The 16,254-nt window shown below is 42.4% G+C and overlaps 2 protein-coding genes across 4 annotated transcripts in view; both read left to right on the top strand.

Annotated features, from left to right (window-relative positions):
* sned1 (sushi, nidogen and EGF-like domains 1) overlaps positions 1 to 8,045 on the top strand; it is a 38,944-nt gene extending 30,899 nt beyond the window's left edge. Inside the window, exons 20-32 of one of the 2 annotated variants that reach the window (XM_031575536.2) lie at positions 1 to 108; positions 605 to 892; positions 1,317 to 1,500; positions 1,983 to 2,095; positions 2,341 to 2,619; positions 3,976 to 4,075; positions 4,613 to 4,695; positions 5,017 to 5,115; positions 5,826 to 5,945; positions 6,635 to 6,722; positions 7,017 to 7,093; positions 7,276 to 7,303; positions 7,453 to 8,045. The exon at positions 1 to 108 is cut by the window's left edge and continues 9 nt beyond it. In XM_031575536.2, coding sequence (XP_031431396.1) covers positions 1 to 108; positions 605 to 892; positions 1,317 to 1,500; positions 1,983 to 2,095; positions 2,341 to 2,619; positions 3,976 to 4,075; positions 4,613 to 4,695; positions 5,017 to 5,115; positions 5,826 to 5,945; positions 6,635 to 6,722; positions 7,017 to 7,093; positions 7,276 to 7,301 — 1,565 coding nt within the window. In that variant the 3' untranslated portion in view covers positions 7,302 to 7,303; positions 7,453 to 8,045. The remainder of the gene's footprint in view (positions 109 to 604; positions 893 to 1,316; positions 1,501 to 1,982; positions 2,096 to 2,340; positions 2,620 to 3,975; positions 4,076 to 4,612; positions 4,696 to 5,016; positions 5,116 to 5,825; positions 5,946 to 6,634; positions 6,723 to 7,016; positions 7,094 to 7,275; positions 7,304 to 7,452) is intronic. The other variant, XM_031575535.2, reaches the window with a different exon arrangement.
* A 1,026-nt stretch (positions 8,046 to 9,071) lies between these two features.
* The window catches only part of ryk (receptor like tyrosine kinase), a 61,075-nt gene continuing 53,892 nt past the window's right edge, over positions 9,072 to 16,254 (top strand). For both annotated transcript variants that reach the window (XM_012825376.3, XM_012825375.3), the window contains exon 1: positions 9,072 to 9,746. In XM_012825376.3, coding sequence (XP_012680830.1) covers positions 9,503 to 9,746 — 244 coding nt within the window. In that variant the 5' untranslated portion in view covers positions 9,072 to 9,502. The remainder of the gene's footprint in view (positions 9,747 to 16,254) is intronic.

Here is a 16,254-nt window from a genome sequence, read left to right as displayed (position 1 = left end):
CATGTGTACTACAGCCTTGTGGGAACAGGGGCTTCTGCCGTAGCGACAGAAGGGGGAACTACAGTTGTGCCTGCAAAGTGGGACACACGGGCAGAGACTGCGAGAGAGGTCAGCTGTGTATGCAAGTCACATGTGAACATAGCCTGCTAGTGTAAGAGAAATGTAAAATTATGATTTGCTTTGTATGTATATCGTAACTGTACGTGTTCTTTAAACAACATTATTAAGGTTTTCTTCTGTTTATATGAAAAGTGAAAATGCCACAAAATGCTACTAGAATGTCACTTAAACTACATTTATAGGAGCTGCTGAACTACCAGGTGATGCCACTTTTAATCCTAGTAGAGTCCTTGCTATGAAAATACAAATAGGTGGAGCTAGCGCCCTCTGACACCATATGATGCCCACTACTATACATGTGTGATAACTGTTTCTTTCATTGAGTTTGACTTTTTTCTACAAGTTGATATATGGCTCATTTTCCATGCCATGATCTAAAGTACTGTGGTATTAAAAGCCTGCTAACAAATGTACAATCCTTGTGAAGATATAGTGGATAACATACTCCTGCCAGTAATATGATCATAACCTCCGCTGTTCTCAGACCTGTTGCCTCCATCTGGTCTGCGTGTGCTCCGGGTGGAAGAGGACGAGGTGGAGCTGCGCTGGGACCAGCTGGATACGTCAGACAGCCCTCTGAGCGGTTTCGCTGTGACCTACGCGCCGCTGGGCCGCGGGCCACGCAGGAGCGACTTCCTGGAGCGGCAGCACTCCAGCTATCTGCTCCAGGGTCTGGAGCCCGGCCTGCTCTACAACATCTCCACCTTCTCCGTGAGGCGCGGGGCCAACAGCAACGACATCAGTCAGCCCGCCTTTGCTCTCATTCGCACACGTAAGGAAGAGGGAGGGCTGGTGCAGTGTTTCTGGCCTGGTTTTGTCTGTTTACTATCAACACAAAGGGAAGACACACAGTCACTGGAAGACCTCACAGTGATGGAGGAATCAACACACCCTGCCCCTGACTCTGTATCTGTTTGACATTCATGACCCTCAAGTAGCCTTATGTATTTTATATGCAGAACTTTGAGAATTGAGGCATTTGTAGGGGTTGATGTTGATTTGTCTGTATGTGCCTATATTTTTCCCTGTGTGTGTGTGTGCGCGTGTGTGTGTGTGTGTGTGTGTGTGTGTGTGTGTGTGTGTGTGTGTGTGCGTGTGCGTGTGCGTGTGCGTGCGCGTGCGCGTGCGCGTGCGCGTGCGTGTGTGCGCGCGCGCGTGTGCATGCGTGCATGGGTGTGTGTGTGTGTGTGTTTTAGGGCCGCGGAAGGCAGAGCAGCTGCAGGTGGTGAATGTCTCCTCCTCCCAGTTGTGGCTGCGCTGGCTGCTGCAGGCGGCTCACCATGCCTCAGTCAGTCAGGTGCGCCTCTCCCTCACCCCCTCTGACGGGAGTGGAGCCCGCACGGCTATACTCAACACCAGCATCACAGAGTATGGCTTTAGGTGAGACACCACAGCACTTACATATGAATATATTAGTACATACACATACACCCATACAGACATGAGATGACCCATACGTGCTCAATCACTGTCCAACATATGCACACAGTTACCAAGACAAAGGGATGGATTACGGTATAGATTCAGGGGGGAACCAATCATTTACAGCTGACAGCTTTAATTCTGCAAGACAAACTCCTAAATGAATGATTGATAATGATTAATAATTAATTGTGTCCAAGGCAATGTAGCATTTTACTTGCCAACTTGGTGAAAAGTCCCTTAATACTCCACTAGGTGACTGTAGTGACCAATAAAATGTAGTTCTGCATTACTGCATTTAGCCACTAGATGGCTCTAGCGAACCACTAAATTAACTGTTTCCAGACTGAAGCCTCCAGTACTCCATCAATCTTCACTCTGCATTAACACAGATAGAATGAGGAGTTCATTCATTTGTATTTCCTCTTTCTTTTTAACAGTTCCCTGCTTCCAGGTCAAATGTACACAGTGGATGTGGTCACTCAGAGTGGTGTAAGACCAGAGGAGCTTCCGTCAACGAGCCACTCTGCTGGACCACTCCTTGTCTGGACAAGTATGCCACCTGGATGTACACACACACATCCATTCACACCACAGTTTTATGTATTAACATAAGTATGCACACATGCATACAGGGATTCCCATATTTACATCTTCAGGTCTTCACATCACATGTCATATCTTAGTACATCAGCTCATAAAGCATAGACAACCAAGACCTGTTGATATCATTATTAATATTTCATTGTTAATATTTTATTTCTCTCTCTCTCTCTCTCTCCCATCCATCCCTCTCAGGGCCTCTTCCACCCCAGAACCTCTCGCTGGGTCACGTGACCGACACCTCAGCTCAGGTCTCATGGGACCGGCATCCGCGGAGCGTCCCGGACGGGTTTGTGGTGAACGTGACACGTGGCCTGAACACGAGAAGCCGATACCTGCCCGACGGGAGACTGGGCAGCTACACACTCCGAGAGCTCAGTCCGGGGCAGCACTACAGATTGGCCCTGACCGCAGTGCGAAACACAGGGCAGGAACAGGTTCACAGCGTACCCCAGCACTTAGCCTTCACCACCCGTAAGTGCCTGAAGACAGGGCTTACAAGAGTATTGCAGCCACTCCTGTTCAGTTGCATCTCTGTAGCATTTTTAAACAAAGGGGTTGGGGGTTGTAACGCTAGAAAAAGGCGTTCTGGTTTTTGATGGTTCTGTTGCAGCTGTTAGGTTTCTGTATGTTAGCAGCAGTCTCGTACCTCCCATGGTAATCAACAGTCTGGCTGCGCAAGGGTGAAACTCTGTCCAGTTTGTCATTACCCATTCAACATTTACTGAAATGTATTTCGCAGACACCTGGTTTTGTAAAACCAGGCGGGGTACAGCAGGACGCTGCTGACATTGACGCCCTTGATTGACTATTGGCCGGCAAGCATGGAGGCCACACAGATGTAACTTAGTATTGACCTTGGGGAGGCTGCCAAACAGTTGCCTTAAGTGATGACTACAAGGGGCCCTCCCTCTCTCGCCAACATTTTTTTTTTTACTGAATAATATTGTATAATATGTCACTCTGCTAGAGTCTATGCCCTCTAAATATTCATTTGCACACTACTGTAATTTGATGCAGGTGTGGATGGCAAAATGTGACAGCTCACAGTTGAATATAATATTATTGAGTTAAGAAGTGATGTCAGATTCAACTTTGGAGAAATTCCCCAGGGAACTCATTGGCTCCTGGCTTCTTTCTGCTCCATATTGCAAAAATGTTTCCCATATGACCGCCGCGGCACACACTGTCTCTGTTTCGTGTTCATCCTTTTGTGTTTACACATGTCTGCTAGACCGCAAGAATTGTGTACGAGGGTTGTCGCACTTCAGGGTGATTACTTCTGACTGTTGACAGGGACAAAAGGCCATGTTTAAAACTGCAGTGCAACTGCAAGCTGAAGTGAGTCATTTTTAAAATGGATCAGTGGACGATAGCACAGGTTTGGCAAATAGTGCATAGGCTCCCCGATTATGGGAAGCTGTGGAGGCAAATCATTTTTTCTGCCATTGGTGTATTTATCTAAATAAGCAAGTTTCCAGTTCAATTCATATCAAGACACAGCTTTGTGAACATGATTTTATTTTGTGGAACAAAACCATTTCTGTCTAAATGCCTACTCTGTCTCTCCTTTCTGACTCTGAAGCAACTCTGAGTGCCTGTACCTCTAGTGCCTGTAGTAAGCAGGTCATTGTCTTTATGATAAAACTGTTTATGTCTGTGCTATAGTTACATTAAGTATATATACATACATTCTGTATATACATGTACTGTATCTGCTGTTTGTGATCGTGATTGTGTTTGTGTTTGTGTGTTTGTGTTTGTGTGTGTGTGTGTGTGTGTTTGTGTGTGTGTGTGTGTGTGTGTGTGTGTGTGTGTAATCTGGATCAGTGTCGGTGAGGGAGACTCCCAGTGGGCGCCCCACAGGCCGGCACAAACCTCAGGACGTGGGCGTAGCAGAGGACAGGGAGCACTCAGAAGAGCTACCCAGGTAGGGTGGGCCAGACACTTATAGTCTATGGAGCGGAAGGTTTAGAATGACTGTTTGAATTGACTAGCATAGGAATAAGGTTCTTCATGGGTACATAGTGTACAATGTAAATGTTATGACTGAAATTCTAAAAGAGTAGCAGTACTGATATATTGCTTGCCTCCGCTGTGCTGCTTGAGCTGTAGTCACTTGCAAATTTAGCTTCAATGCAAAACAGTTACGTCCACAATTAAAATGAAAGGAGTTACTGTTAAATGTTAAGCACTCATTAGGGATGTGGATAACTATTTTGAAGGAACGTGAGATAATAAAAACTTCATGTTGTTGTTTTATAACAGGCTTTTTAACATGATACCTTTAGTAAAGTGTATTCTCTGCCTACCATGGCAGGGTCCAAAACAACTGCTGCCTCGTAAGCTTATTAGTGTCACAGGGCATGGAGGCACAAAGTCCTTTGATACAGTGACAAGACCTTAGTTTTATAAAGACATCGCAATTTACTACTTGTTTTCTGCTCCCTCTCTGTCCTAACATCAGATACACAGAGTTGATTGATGGCAGGGGGAGGATAATGGCCAAGTTCACCAACCTGCCAAGGAACGCAATCAGACACCGCCTGAGTGAGTGCACTTCACAGACACGCCAGGCCGATGTACACCCTGTTGACAAACACATCGTTGTCAGATTCTCTACGGCCTCTGAGGAGGATGCATAACATTGACACGGACACCTTGATTGTGTTGAGTTCAGGGCCCTCACATACTGGTCAAAGAATATTGTTCTTAGGTTCAAGCTGCTTATTCACATGCTTTCTTTAACCACTTGCCACATCCAGGATGTGTGGTCCTTAAATATCTTTGTATGGTGCTGGAAAGAATGTTTCAGTGTTTAATAAATCAGTGACTCTGTAGCACTACGCATCTATTTATCGTTTATATCAGGACCGGAGCCTCCAGTCAAACTGGAGAAAATGGAGGAAACCACCAATAAAATCAGCTTGGCCTTGGAGATTGCTGAGGAGGTGACCAAAAAGAAGGCCGGTAGGTGTCAAATGTAGCGTAGTATTAAAGATGTGGGTTTAAGATTCATAGGTGGTATTTCTGGCCATGTAATCTCTCCCAGATGGTAGGAGGAAGTGAAGAAAAAGAGACGGAGAGAGAAGTGAGCAAGGGAGTGAGAGAACCCTGAGATATCTGTTGATATGTGTACCACATGAAATTCACCGTGGAAACAGGCAGGCTTTACTGTTAATCCGTCAATCACAGTTTCCCTCTGTTGCTTCACAGGAGGGTCAGAGGTTGGTTTAGTCAAATCCTATGGAAAACAACTTAACAAAATATGGGCAATAAACCATAGAGTATGTGTGGGCGTGTACCAGAAAAAAAAGCTATTTTGTGTGGGAAAGCTTGGGACAGATAAGTGCTTTAAAAAACATCTCATCCATGCCTTTATTTTGTGACTAATTACAACAAAGGGCAAAAGTACAGGTACTTCTGTACTGCTGGGTACGATTTTCAAATGTTATCGTTACTTTGAACTCCAAATAATGCAGCACTTTGGTATAATTTCCAACTTCTTAAATTGCTTAATTGCCCTAATTGCCTGTATTGCTAGTGAGAGCTGACAGGACTGGCGGAATGAGGTCAGAAGGTAGGGGGAAATGTAGAGCAGTGTGGCAGTCGGGTTGTAATGTGAGCTCTGGCAAGCTTTTATGAGACTGCGAGTCCTAACAGCAGCTGCTGTGTTTCAGAGCTGCCCAGGGACTGCCGCAGCAGCCTGCCCTGTCAGAACGGGGGGACGTGCGTCAAGGGCGGCGACAGCTACAGCTGCGACTGCGCAACGGGCTTCAAGGGCAGACAGTGCGAGCTGTGTGAGTGTAACCTTTCAACCCGCCCTCCAAGAACACACACACACACACACACACGGATGAGTGCACGGACAAAGGCGACAATATTCTTTCTCAGTCATTGAGACCGGTTAATGCATGGCAAAAAAAAAAGGAGTTATTACAAGCACTTACTTCTTGCATGCAAAAGGTCTGACTTAAACAGGAGATAAAAATCGCATCAGGGATGAAATGGGGTCTAATTTTTTTCAGGACAGCTTGTTTTTTTCTTCACTCTGAGTACCCACGAGAGAAAAGCTATCCTCTAGCCATGTGTGTGCTGATGCATTAGAGAACCTGGGAAATGTCTCTAAAGAGAGCAATCATTACTTAACTCTCACATCCGACCCTTCCTCCCAAACGCATTTCATCATTGAACACTCACAGTTACTCCTGGGGTCATCCTTATTTAAACACTGTATTCCTAAATCCATTCATCAGACAGGAGGAGAGCTAAACAGTCCCCTCTTTCTCCTTCTCTCTTTCCCTGCGCTTCCTCTCGCTTTCCAGAATTTAATGAAATAAGCAGCCCCGGCACCAAGACTGGCTGATCGTGCTCACAGATGTAGTCTAACCCCCTTGTCTTCTAGGATCTAATTGACTTTGGCTTTCAATCTTTTCCCTGTTAACTCACTGCACCCCCCTCACTGTCTGTGTTTGTGTGTTGTCTCCAGTCTGCCAGAGAGTGCCACACCCATGCACCCGTCTCTACTCGGAGACAAAGACTGTGCCCGTCTGGGAAGATGGAGTCTGCCATTACCTGTGAGTGGAATTTGCTCAGTGCATTACATTTTTCTTTTAAGAGGCACGGCCATGATCACCATGCATGTAGTATGACAAGATATACAAATGTATATGTACATGAATAGAATAAATAGTTATGTTTGGACTATACTTGTACAAAAAAAAAGTATTTGAAGCTTCAACTTGAAGCTTGAATGATCTCCCAATGTTTGGTGCAATTGAAGGAGTACTTTTTTAGAATACTTTATTCTGCAGCATAGTTCCCTGATATATTGTACACGACAGACATTTTATATAACTTATTTTCTACAGGTACAAGAAAACATATAAAGTACAGCAGGATGTTTGTTACAGAGAGATTTGTGAGCCTCAGTTGCCAAAGAAAACAAGTAAGTGATTATATCTATACAAATCAAATGCAGCCTTTTAAACTCAAAATTAAAATCAAATCAAATCAAAGGTCAAATTATTAACATTGACATCCCAGACAGCTATCTTAGTTAAACACATTCATATAACTAACTCAATGAAAAGAGTTTTAACATAATATTACGGCATTTCGTCTCCCCAGACAGAAGAATTCAGAGGCAACAATAGTGGTTAGTATATTTCCATCAACTAATAATTGACTTGTTACAAGTGATTCAACTACCATTTCATATCTTACCAATGTATAAAATGCTGAATATATTTATATATATATAATATTATGCATTAATTACTTGACCTTTATGATCTTACTTTTCAGGGAGATTTCTCCAGCTCAGATCCAGAGATTTCTGGGTTCTGCATCCCTAGCCCCCACCTATGGACTCCTCTGCATTAACTCTGACTTGTCTGAGGGATCCCATCAAGCTTCTGGACACCTGAACTCTCAGACAATGATGGGAAGCCCTAGCAATGCCAAAAACCGTTTGAGACAACACTGATATGGAATCCACACAAAGGGTAGAAATAAAACTCTGATGGTGCGCGGAACACTTCACAAGTTGACTGGATCAGAAGCATACCTCAAATGTCCGTGCCGACACATTTGTAAAGGTACTCTTGTATGAAGTGGCAAGTTAGCCCCTCAGGGAAATTTCAAAGTGATTGCCTGTCCCTATTCCACAAAAATGCAAAACAAAGTGCATCTCATTACTTACCATCTAACCATATAGATCTGACGATTTTGCTTTTCTCAGTGAGCAAGACCACACATAAAAGATATTATGAAGACTGGAAATTTATGTCAGACACCTGTCTCTGTACACCAAACCTCTCTGCTAACTATCATTGTAAATAGTGTTTATAGGCTGTTTTGTAGGTGAATATTTTAATAATAAAAATGTTAAAATGTGATTTTTGTAACTGTATTCATTATTTTTCTGTACACCCTGGTCAATTAAATGTTATTATTTAGGCAGTTATCAGGATAGCTTCCTCATACATTATGGAGCTAAAACCATAAAGTAACTTTGCTGTTTGATATCAGAAGTGTGCAGTACAGGTAAGTGCCACAAGATGTCCCGTCACTTCAAATGAATATTCCAATCCACTTTTTTGCTGAATTCCCTGTCTGTATATTTGAAGGATATACATCTAATTCCCAGGGATTACATCAAATACTTTTATCATAAGGTGTAAGGTCATATTTAGTGGTGTTGTGTACCATCAGAGTTCTTTATAATGTCTCTGATCTTTCACGCATTACTGTTACTGATTATTGTTGCAGTAAATGTTAAGAAAGCGCTCACTTTTATAATTAGTACAGTTCAACATTTTACAAACACACAAATGTAGAGTTTGTGAAAAAAAAAAGATGTTTTAAAATAACCACCGACATGGTCATGCCAGAAAGATTAAGGCCTCAGTAGAAAATAATACATATTGATCTCAATGCCTAATTAAGTGGATAGGGTGGTCTCTTATTGTAGCCTAATACTTTTGGATTTAGAGGAATTGTGTAACTCTGGAGCCAGGGGGGGGAAATCTAATTATTATTGTGCTGTCTATGTTTGTTGTCTGTTTGAGACGCTTTATCATAATTGTGTGCACATTACTTGCCCTGTAAAATGTAAAAAAAAATTAAAAATTAACAATTGAACAAAATCAACATTCGCTGCACAGAAATGCAATGTTCAATTGTTGCTCACGTGAAAAATGTTCCCTAAGAATTTTACCATGGTCGGTACAGAGGTTTTTTACACAACAAACACTACCTACAACAGATAGGAGACATGAAGTTTCTGCTGATCCCAAACCGTCTTATGATGGCATCAATAACCCAAACACCCAAAAGCTTCAATTATGGCAGCGCATCATATGAGAACGCGCCCGTATCCAGTCATCCATGCGTGCGCGCCCTAGTTTCAAGTGACCCCCCCACCCCCAACCCCACCTCCCTCCTACAATGAAAACTGAGATAGCAGGGGGGAGGGAAAAGACCATGAAAGGAGAGAGTTGGATGATAGCTACTTTTCGAGTCATTCCCTGCTAAATTCCTTTGGTCTGTCTCACTTCAAGGATACCCAAAGAGGAATAGAAGAGAGGGTAACAGTAGAAAGGCAACTTTGCGCCCAGTAAGCGATCTTTCAGAATCTTGCGGTCTCCTCACATACTGAACGAGTCTGGTAGACCAAAGTTAGCTCGTCAACGTTAGCAGTGCTAGCTTCCTAGCAGGAAGAAAAACCGGGAGAGGAAGAGAGGAGACAGAAGGCGCAGTTATCTATCAAGTCGTATTATGTTGCCTCTAGGACGGAGTTTAAGCTTTGGGTGACACTAAAGTTGTGCAGTTGCTTCTACGACGAAAGGAATTAATGCAACAAGCACGGATAACCGGGATGTCGGGGGAGGAGGACACTCATTGCGGTGCCAGCTCGTATGTGTCCCGAGGCTGGCCACATTCGGTGCTTTGGAGACTCGGAGGTTTCTTTTTCCTTCTTCTCCTAGAAGGGGCCCTGTGCCTTGCGAGTCCGAGCGGCCCACCGGGTACTAACAATGACAGTAATCGTCCATATGTCAATATCTTCCTGAGCACAGAGGAGGTGAAGAAACTCTTAGGTAAGTAGATAAGATTCAGCTTCTTGCATTGTTTTGACTGACTATGGCGTCTGGCAGAACCTCGCACACTCTAGGGACTGCTAAGAGAGATGGTTTGTAAATTCACGTCAGGCTTGTGTCTGAAATCAAACTAGCTTAGTCTGTCAGATCGGTAACAACAGAAAAGCTGTAGCTAAGGACCCTTACAAATCAATCAATTGGTTGAGCAGTCTTGCTATTAATCAAATTCTCTCGACAAGTTTACATTTCGAGGTTAATGTAGCTAGCAAGCTAACTTTTTCACTTGCCTTAATCCACATAGTTTGCTGGTCCAACACGAGCTTAGCAGAAAGTTAGGGCCGAGCAAGTTGTTACAACTTTGTTACTGTTTGTAGCACATTGGGTACAGATCATTTAAACTAAATTCTTTACGAACAAAAACAAAAGCCCAAATACTGGGTCGCCGTGGATTCTCATTAAATTACCCTTATAGTTTGCGTGTCACTTCAAGTTAAACACCGCTTCAGTTAACCTTCATAATCATGTATTGGTTTTGCCATTCATCTTAAACAATGTAAAGTAACTTTACATGAAGCCCATATTAGTTTCGTTTGGAGGCTATAGTTTTTTTGTTTTACCACCGTTGACGTTTTGTTCATAATTGCCGCGTGAGGAGTCACACAGAGATCAGAAGTGAGCGCGTTCACTGTATCACTTTCCGCAACAAAGTTGCTGTTTAGGCTTCTCTCCAATACTCTTATTCCAGTGGTCAACTGGTTACTGCAGATCTGTTGAATATAGCTTATGCATTATTTAGTTACAGACTTGGTGACGTGTGGATTTGTCAGCACGGTGAAATTCATGGCTCTCAAAACATGGCAATGGTAAACGTATGCCAATCTCATTCAGTTCTTGAAACTCAAAACACACTGAAATCCAATGTGTTTGTTTACACGTTTGTGACACTAAAAGTGTGGAGGTTTTTGTTGTCTTGGATTCGTTTGAGAGGGGAGGATTGTTTTATTTATTTATTTTTAACAGAGTTTCTCCATAAGATTCAATTTATCTGTAATTCAATCAAGTCTCTGTGGACCAGATGCACATTTTGGCCTTATTAAACCAAGAGAAAAATGGAGAAGGAGGGCGCAACATGCCTTTTTCTTAACATGTAGCTGTAATGGGAAGCATATGCATAAGGGACAGGGACTACTTTGTGTTTTAGGAGGAAAAAGATGCTGCCTGTGCCAGCACACGCAATGCATATGTATTGGGGTAAAACAACAAAATGTGTGTTGCAGTTCCTCTACTGCAACAGAATTATTACGCTTTCTGGGTATGGTTTACCCAGACTTACCCATGTCAGATGACTTGATGTACTCTCTGTGCCTGTGAGAAACATGTGCCTGTGTGTCTTTGAGTATCTGTGTGCCATGGATGTTTTGATTGCAATTTCTTGTTTTTTCCTTGGGAACAAATGTTTAGGGCTCGCAGAATTTCTAAATTACTGGTAGCCCTTCAGGCATGCCCAAGTAAAAAAAAGATTTTCTTTTTATGTAGAAAGGTAGATATATTTGAGAGAGCAGTAATAATTTATTAAGTACTGACTGCAACAATCATCACACATATTGTTATGCATCCTACTAAAGTTTCCTCTTCTTCCTCTGTTCCAAGGTGATCCTGTTTGAGGATGTATTGATTAGTGGGGTAATGTCACTTTAAGATATTTGGTTTAGGCTACGTTCTTATATTTTGACTTTTTACCAAGATGATGGGACGACCATTTTTGCTCTGTATGGTGGGGACATCGTTGAAGTGATGTGAACCTGACACACCATGCTACTACAAAAGAATGTCCATTAAGTGTTGCACGAAACAAAATTGAGCTGTCTTTGTTGAGTTTAGGAGTGCTGCACATCATGTTATATTTTGAGGAAGGACAGATCAGATGAGATGCTAAAGTCACATCTGAAACACAAGGGAATGATGTGTAGGCTAGCTTTTCAACGGATGGTTTGTGTTTATCCGTCTTAGAATAAACTGCACACTTACAAACTTAATGCTGCCTAGTGTTAGCTTTTTGCCCCATAGACTAGGCTTGTAACATTAAGTCTAGTCTGGAAGATCTGGTATTGTGTAGGCTAATGTTCTAGTATTTTAAGAATGAACACACATACGAGATGTATGAGTGTCATCCCGCAGTGTTTGCTTTGTGTCTGCTACTCTTGACTCTGGTTGCTTAACACCATGGCTTTTGTGGACTGTAGAGTATAGCCTTCATATCCCAAGTTGTCAGGCGCAATCAAAACAAACTACAGGGACAGAGAAGGGGGCACCACAATCCTTCATCATCCTCGTATTATTTCAGTAATATATATATATATATAGAGAGAGTACAGCCTATATTGGTTTAATGGTGAAGTAGTCTGAAAGGTAGATAGTATATTATTAATATCTATTTTGATTGATTTTTATGTATTCATTTTTTCGGTGCACTTGGTGCCCTACGGACAGCGCAGGACCTGCATGTATGTAGCAGCAGCCGTGGTTCTTTCTGGTAGAGTAGAGCTGAAATATTGGCATAAATCCATGCTTGTTATCTCCCTTTGACACCTGTCACATTTTGATTTCAACACACGTCATTTCGTTGGCTTTAGCATTTTCCTTCACTGCACATACACTTGAAATCACTCAGTGTATGCTCACAGCTCAGTCTTACGACCGCGGCGATGTGTTTGCTCAAGAACAAATGGATAAAGTTGTGATTTTAAAATGTAGTTAAGTCAGAATTCAAATGTAGTGGTGTAAATGCTATGTTATGAGATGCACGTTTGTCCGGTATGTGCGCAAAACTGTATTGATCTCAGCTTTTGTGGTGCACAATTTTGCATGGAATGCTAGTTTGGCAGAGGACTCTGGCATCAAACACAACCCGATTGGAACCTTTCAGATTAACGAGTACTCTTCTGTGTGGACATACCATCGTGATCAACAACTTGTATGATCAGTGATCAAAGTTTTTCCTCTAAATAGCAAGTCACAACTGCAGAAAAGGCAAATAAAGGATGGAATTGTATTTAACTTGGGGGATAATATCTCTCGGGCAGGGTGATGTTACATTTTGGTAGCCCGACGAGAAAAAAGCCCTGCTGTAAGACTCTTTGATTTAACTGTGAATTAATGATTGTTAATTGTTGGGTGTGCCATTACTCTTTGAGTAGAACCCCATCATTACCGTTGCAACTCTGACGGTTAAGAGTAATGAAAGGTTTGAAGACCCTCTCTTTTTCCTATGGTAGTGTGAATGCTGGCAGACCAGGCTTTAAGGCCACTTGGTACCCTCAGTGCAGTAATGATGTGAGGAATGTAAGTGTAATTGTGAAAAGGCACCAACATATGATGAGAAAACTGCAATACAACATCTTTGATGTATTCACAGACGGAGCGTTTATAAGGACCTAGCCAATGATTGTGCATATGCAGCAGTCTCCTGTGTGTTCATTGATCTTTGTCCATGATGGATGATATTCGATCAGTTCCCTATTTTGTAAAGACCGCAGTCAGGTTTCATGTGAAGGCATAAAGTAGAATAGCGGGTTGATGACCTTGCCAAGGGAAAAAGAAGTGGTCTCCCAGATGGCATGCACAATCAGTTTGTAGTTCTTCCTGACTTCTCTGATGGCTGTTGGTGGCAATGGAACCCCTTTTCCTTACTCTTTTGGTTGCCAGTGTCATATTATTTGAGTAAACAAAGATAATGTTTCATACAAATAACCAAAAGGGGGATATTATGTTTAACTTTTGGGTGAATGATGTTTGTGTGTTTGATTTTAAAGCCATCACCATTACATAATGTAAACCACCCAAAACCAATTCTCCATTGATGAGGGTTTTGATTAAGATGGAATCTAGTCTGTCTGTGGAATGCAAACAGCTGGTTTTTGTTTGACACAGTGTGTACCCTTCGCTGTTGTCTGCTCACTCATGTGAAACATGACATTTTCTCTTTTGTTTTTTACCAACTCTTTCTCAGACCTTTTGCTGGGCCAAGCCTATTTTGTGACACTTTGCAATTTGTTCACAATTTGCCCTACAGTGTTTAGCTATTTCTCTGTGCTTGATGGAAATCCTTCTCTTTTGCAGGGATGAATGGATTGTGTGTGTGTGTGTGTGTGCATGTGAGACACACACACACAGACATAGTGTAGCCATAGGGCACTAGAAATAGCTGAACTTCAAACATACAACATTTCATGTGTTACATTTAGCATGGAAAGCTTTGTTACATGAACAACAGAAGCTGTCAGTCTTGGAGGAGAGGTCCTGTCATTACTTATGAAAGGTGACTCAGGCCCTCTGTGATTTATAGGCAGATAGTCCTGAGGGAGAAAGCAAGGACGTCTCAACTGGATGCATCACAGTTCTATGGCTTATAATGCCTTCATGCTCCCTGAGAATCCCACTAACCCGGAGTTGGGTTACTCTATGCTCTCTGTCTGCGTGTCTGTGCTTTAAAGGTACTCACTCTAGCATGACCTTCCATAACGCTTGACTAGGTCCTCTCAAGTGTCTGTCATCTGGGAGGCTTACTTATATGGTCCTGTGGTTTGGGGTAATTTGGGGGGGGACTGTCTACTTCACTTTTTCAGGTGTGCCTTAAAATGTGACTGCTGGGCACAGATTCAGGGGAGTTTGGGAACCGCAGGGGGCCACAGCATCTTGCATGAGTTTTAAGTCCCTTTATTCACACACTTACCTCAAAAGGTGCTGTTCTGCAGTACCGTCAGAAAGCAGACTACATAGGAGCAGGTGGTTTTCTTCAGAGCTGAAACAAATCGGTACTTCCCCAAAAAAGGCACCATAACTGTCAGTCAGAAAGCGCCTCTTGTGTACTCTCTCTCTCTCCCTCCCTCTCTTTCTCTCTCTCTCCCTGTCTTCATCACTTGGAGTCATTTCCTCTGGCTCTCTCTGGGGTCTCTCTCCAGTGCTGTAATTCCTTTCACAGATCTTAATCTGTCAGGGTTTCACTACAGAGCATTCTCTCATACTACAGCTAATCTGTGGACTGAAAGCTCTCGCTCTCTCTCTCTCTCTCTGTTGTCTTCTATTTCGGGACATTCCATGTCAAGTAGGGATGGGCATAATTAATCGACGATCGATTAATTGATCATTAAGAATTTCCTCGATGAAATAATTTTTTCATCGATTAAAACTAATGCATGTTCTGTTGCATAGTGTGCGTGTAATTAATTTATTTTAGGGCTGTCAAAGTAAACGCGTTATTCTATGAAATTATTATGGCCGAGATTAATGCAATAAAATATTTGATCGCAGTTAACGCAACTTTGTTTACTTCCGGTGCGCGTTGACCCATGGCACGAAACCGCCGCGTGTCTGCAGTCAGTTAGATAGAAGAGACCGAGACGGTAGTTGAAGATGGAGAGAGCTGAGGGATTGTTGGGCGGAAAGTTTCTGTTTAAGAGGCAAAATGACAGAACAATCGACAAAACTAAAGTTGTATGTAGCATTTGTCAAGCTGAATGTAGCGATCACAGAAGCAGCTCGTCTTTAAGTTATCACCTTAATGCAAAGCACCCGACAGAAAGCAGTCCCAGGTTAGATGGTCGCCAACCCACACTCCACTTCTCTAGGAAATTAACTAGACCAGTCCGTGAAAAGGTTACCAACGCTGTAGCAGTTTAGGTTGCCGGTGACTGTCGGCCCATCAACATAGTTGAAGACGGTGGGCTGACTGAGGTGATTCGAATTGCTTCAAGGGACAATTCTTACGATTTACCGTCGAGGGGCACCATTGTGTCTCGCATACATTCCTTGTATGACGGCGAGAGAGCACGAAAAAAATACAATTGAACAACAGTGTCTAAAATACACGCTGTCTGAAGTGATTACTCGTTAATTTATAAGATTTAGTCTTTAGAAGAAAACAAACTTTTAATCACGATGAATCTAGATGAATGAATTTCAAAATGTGAGATTAATTAGTTAGAGAGAAAAAAAAAACGAAGGTCAGTTGTGTTTATGAGCACCGGCTTCTAGCTGTCGGCTCCGCTGCTTAAGAGTAGCTACAGCAGCGCATATTTTCTAGTGTAACCATTAGGGATGGGCATTCGATTAAATTGTCTTAATCGATCGTCGGGAGAATTAACGATCGATTTTCGATTAATCATTAATATTTTTATATTAAAATTCACTATTTATAGGCTATATTAAAATGCAGTGAAAATAGAAAAAAACACAGCGTGTTTCCTCACTGAGATCTTTATTACAAGATGAACAACTCTTGTGGCAGTTAAACTTACAAGATGGACAACTCTTGTGGCAGTAAAACGGGATCCGTTCAATGGTTACACTTGAAAATATGCGCTGCTGTACTCTTAAGCAGCGGAGCCGACAGCTAGAAGCCGGTGCTCATAAACACAACTTGTTTTTTCTCTCTAACTAATTAATCTCACATTTTGAAATTCATTCATTTAGATTCATTGTGATTAAAAGTTTGTTTTCTTCTCAAGAC

The sequence above is a fragment of the Clupea harengus genome, chromosome 10 (genome assembly GCF_900700415.2).
Source record: "Clupea harengus chromosome 10, Ch_v2.0.2, whole genome shotgun sequence".
Taxonomy (NCBI): Eukaryota; Metazoa; Chordata; class Actinopteri; order Clupeiformes; family Clupeidae; genus Clupea; species Clupea harengus.
The sequence above is the reverse complement of the archived record's forward strand: the minus strand, read 5'-3'. Positions and strand labels throughout refer to the sequence as shown.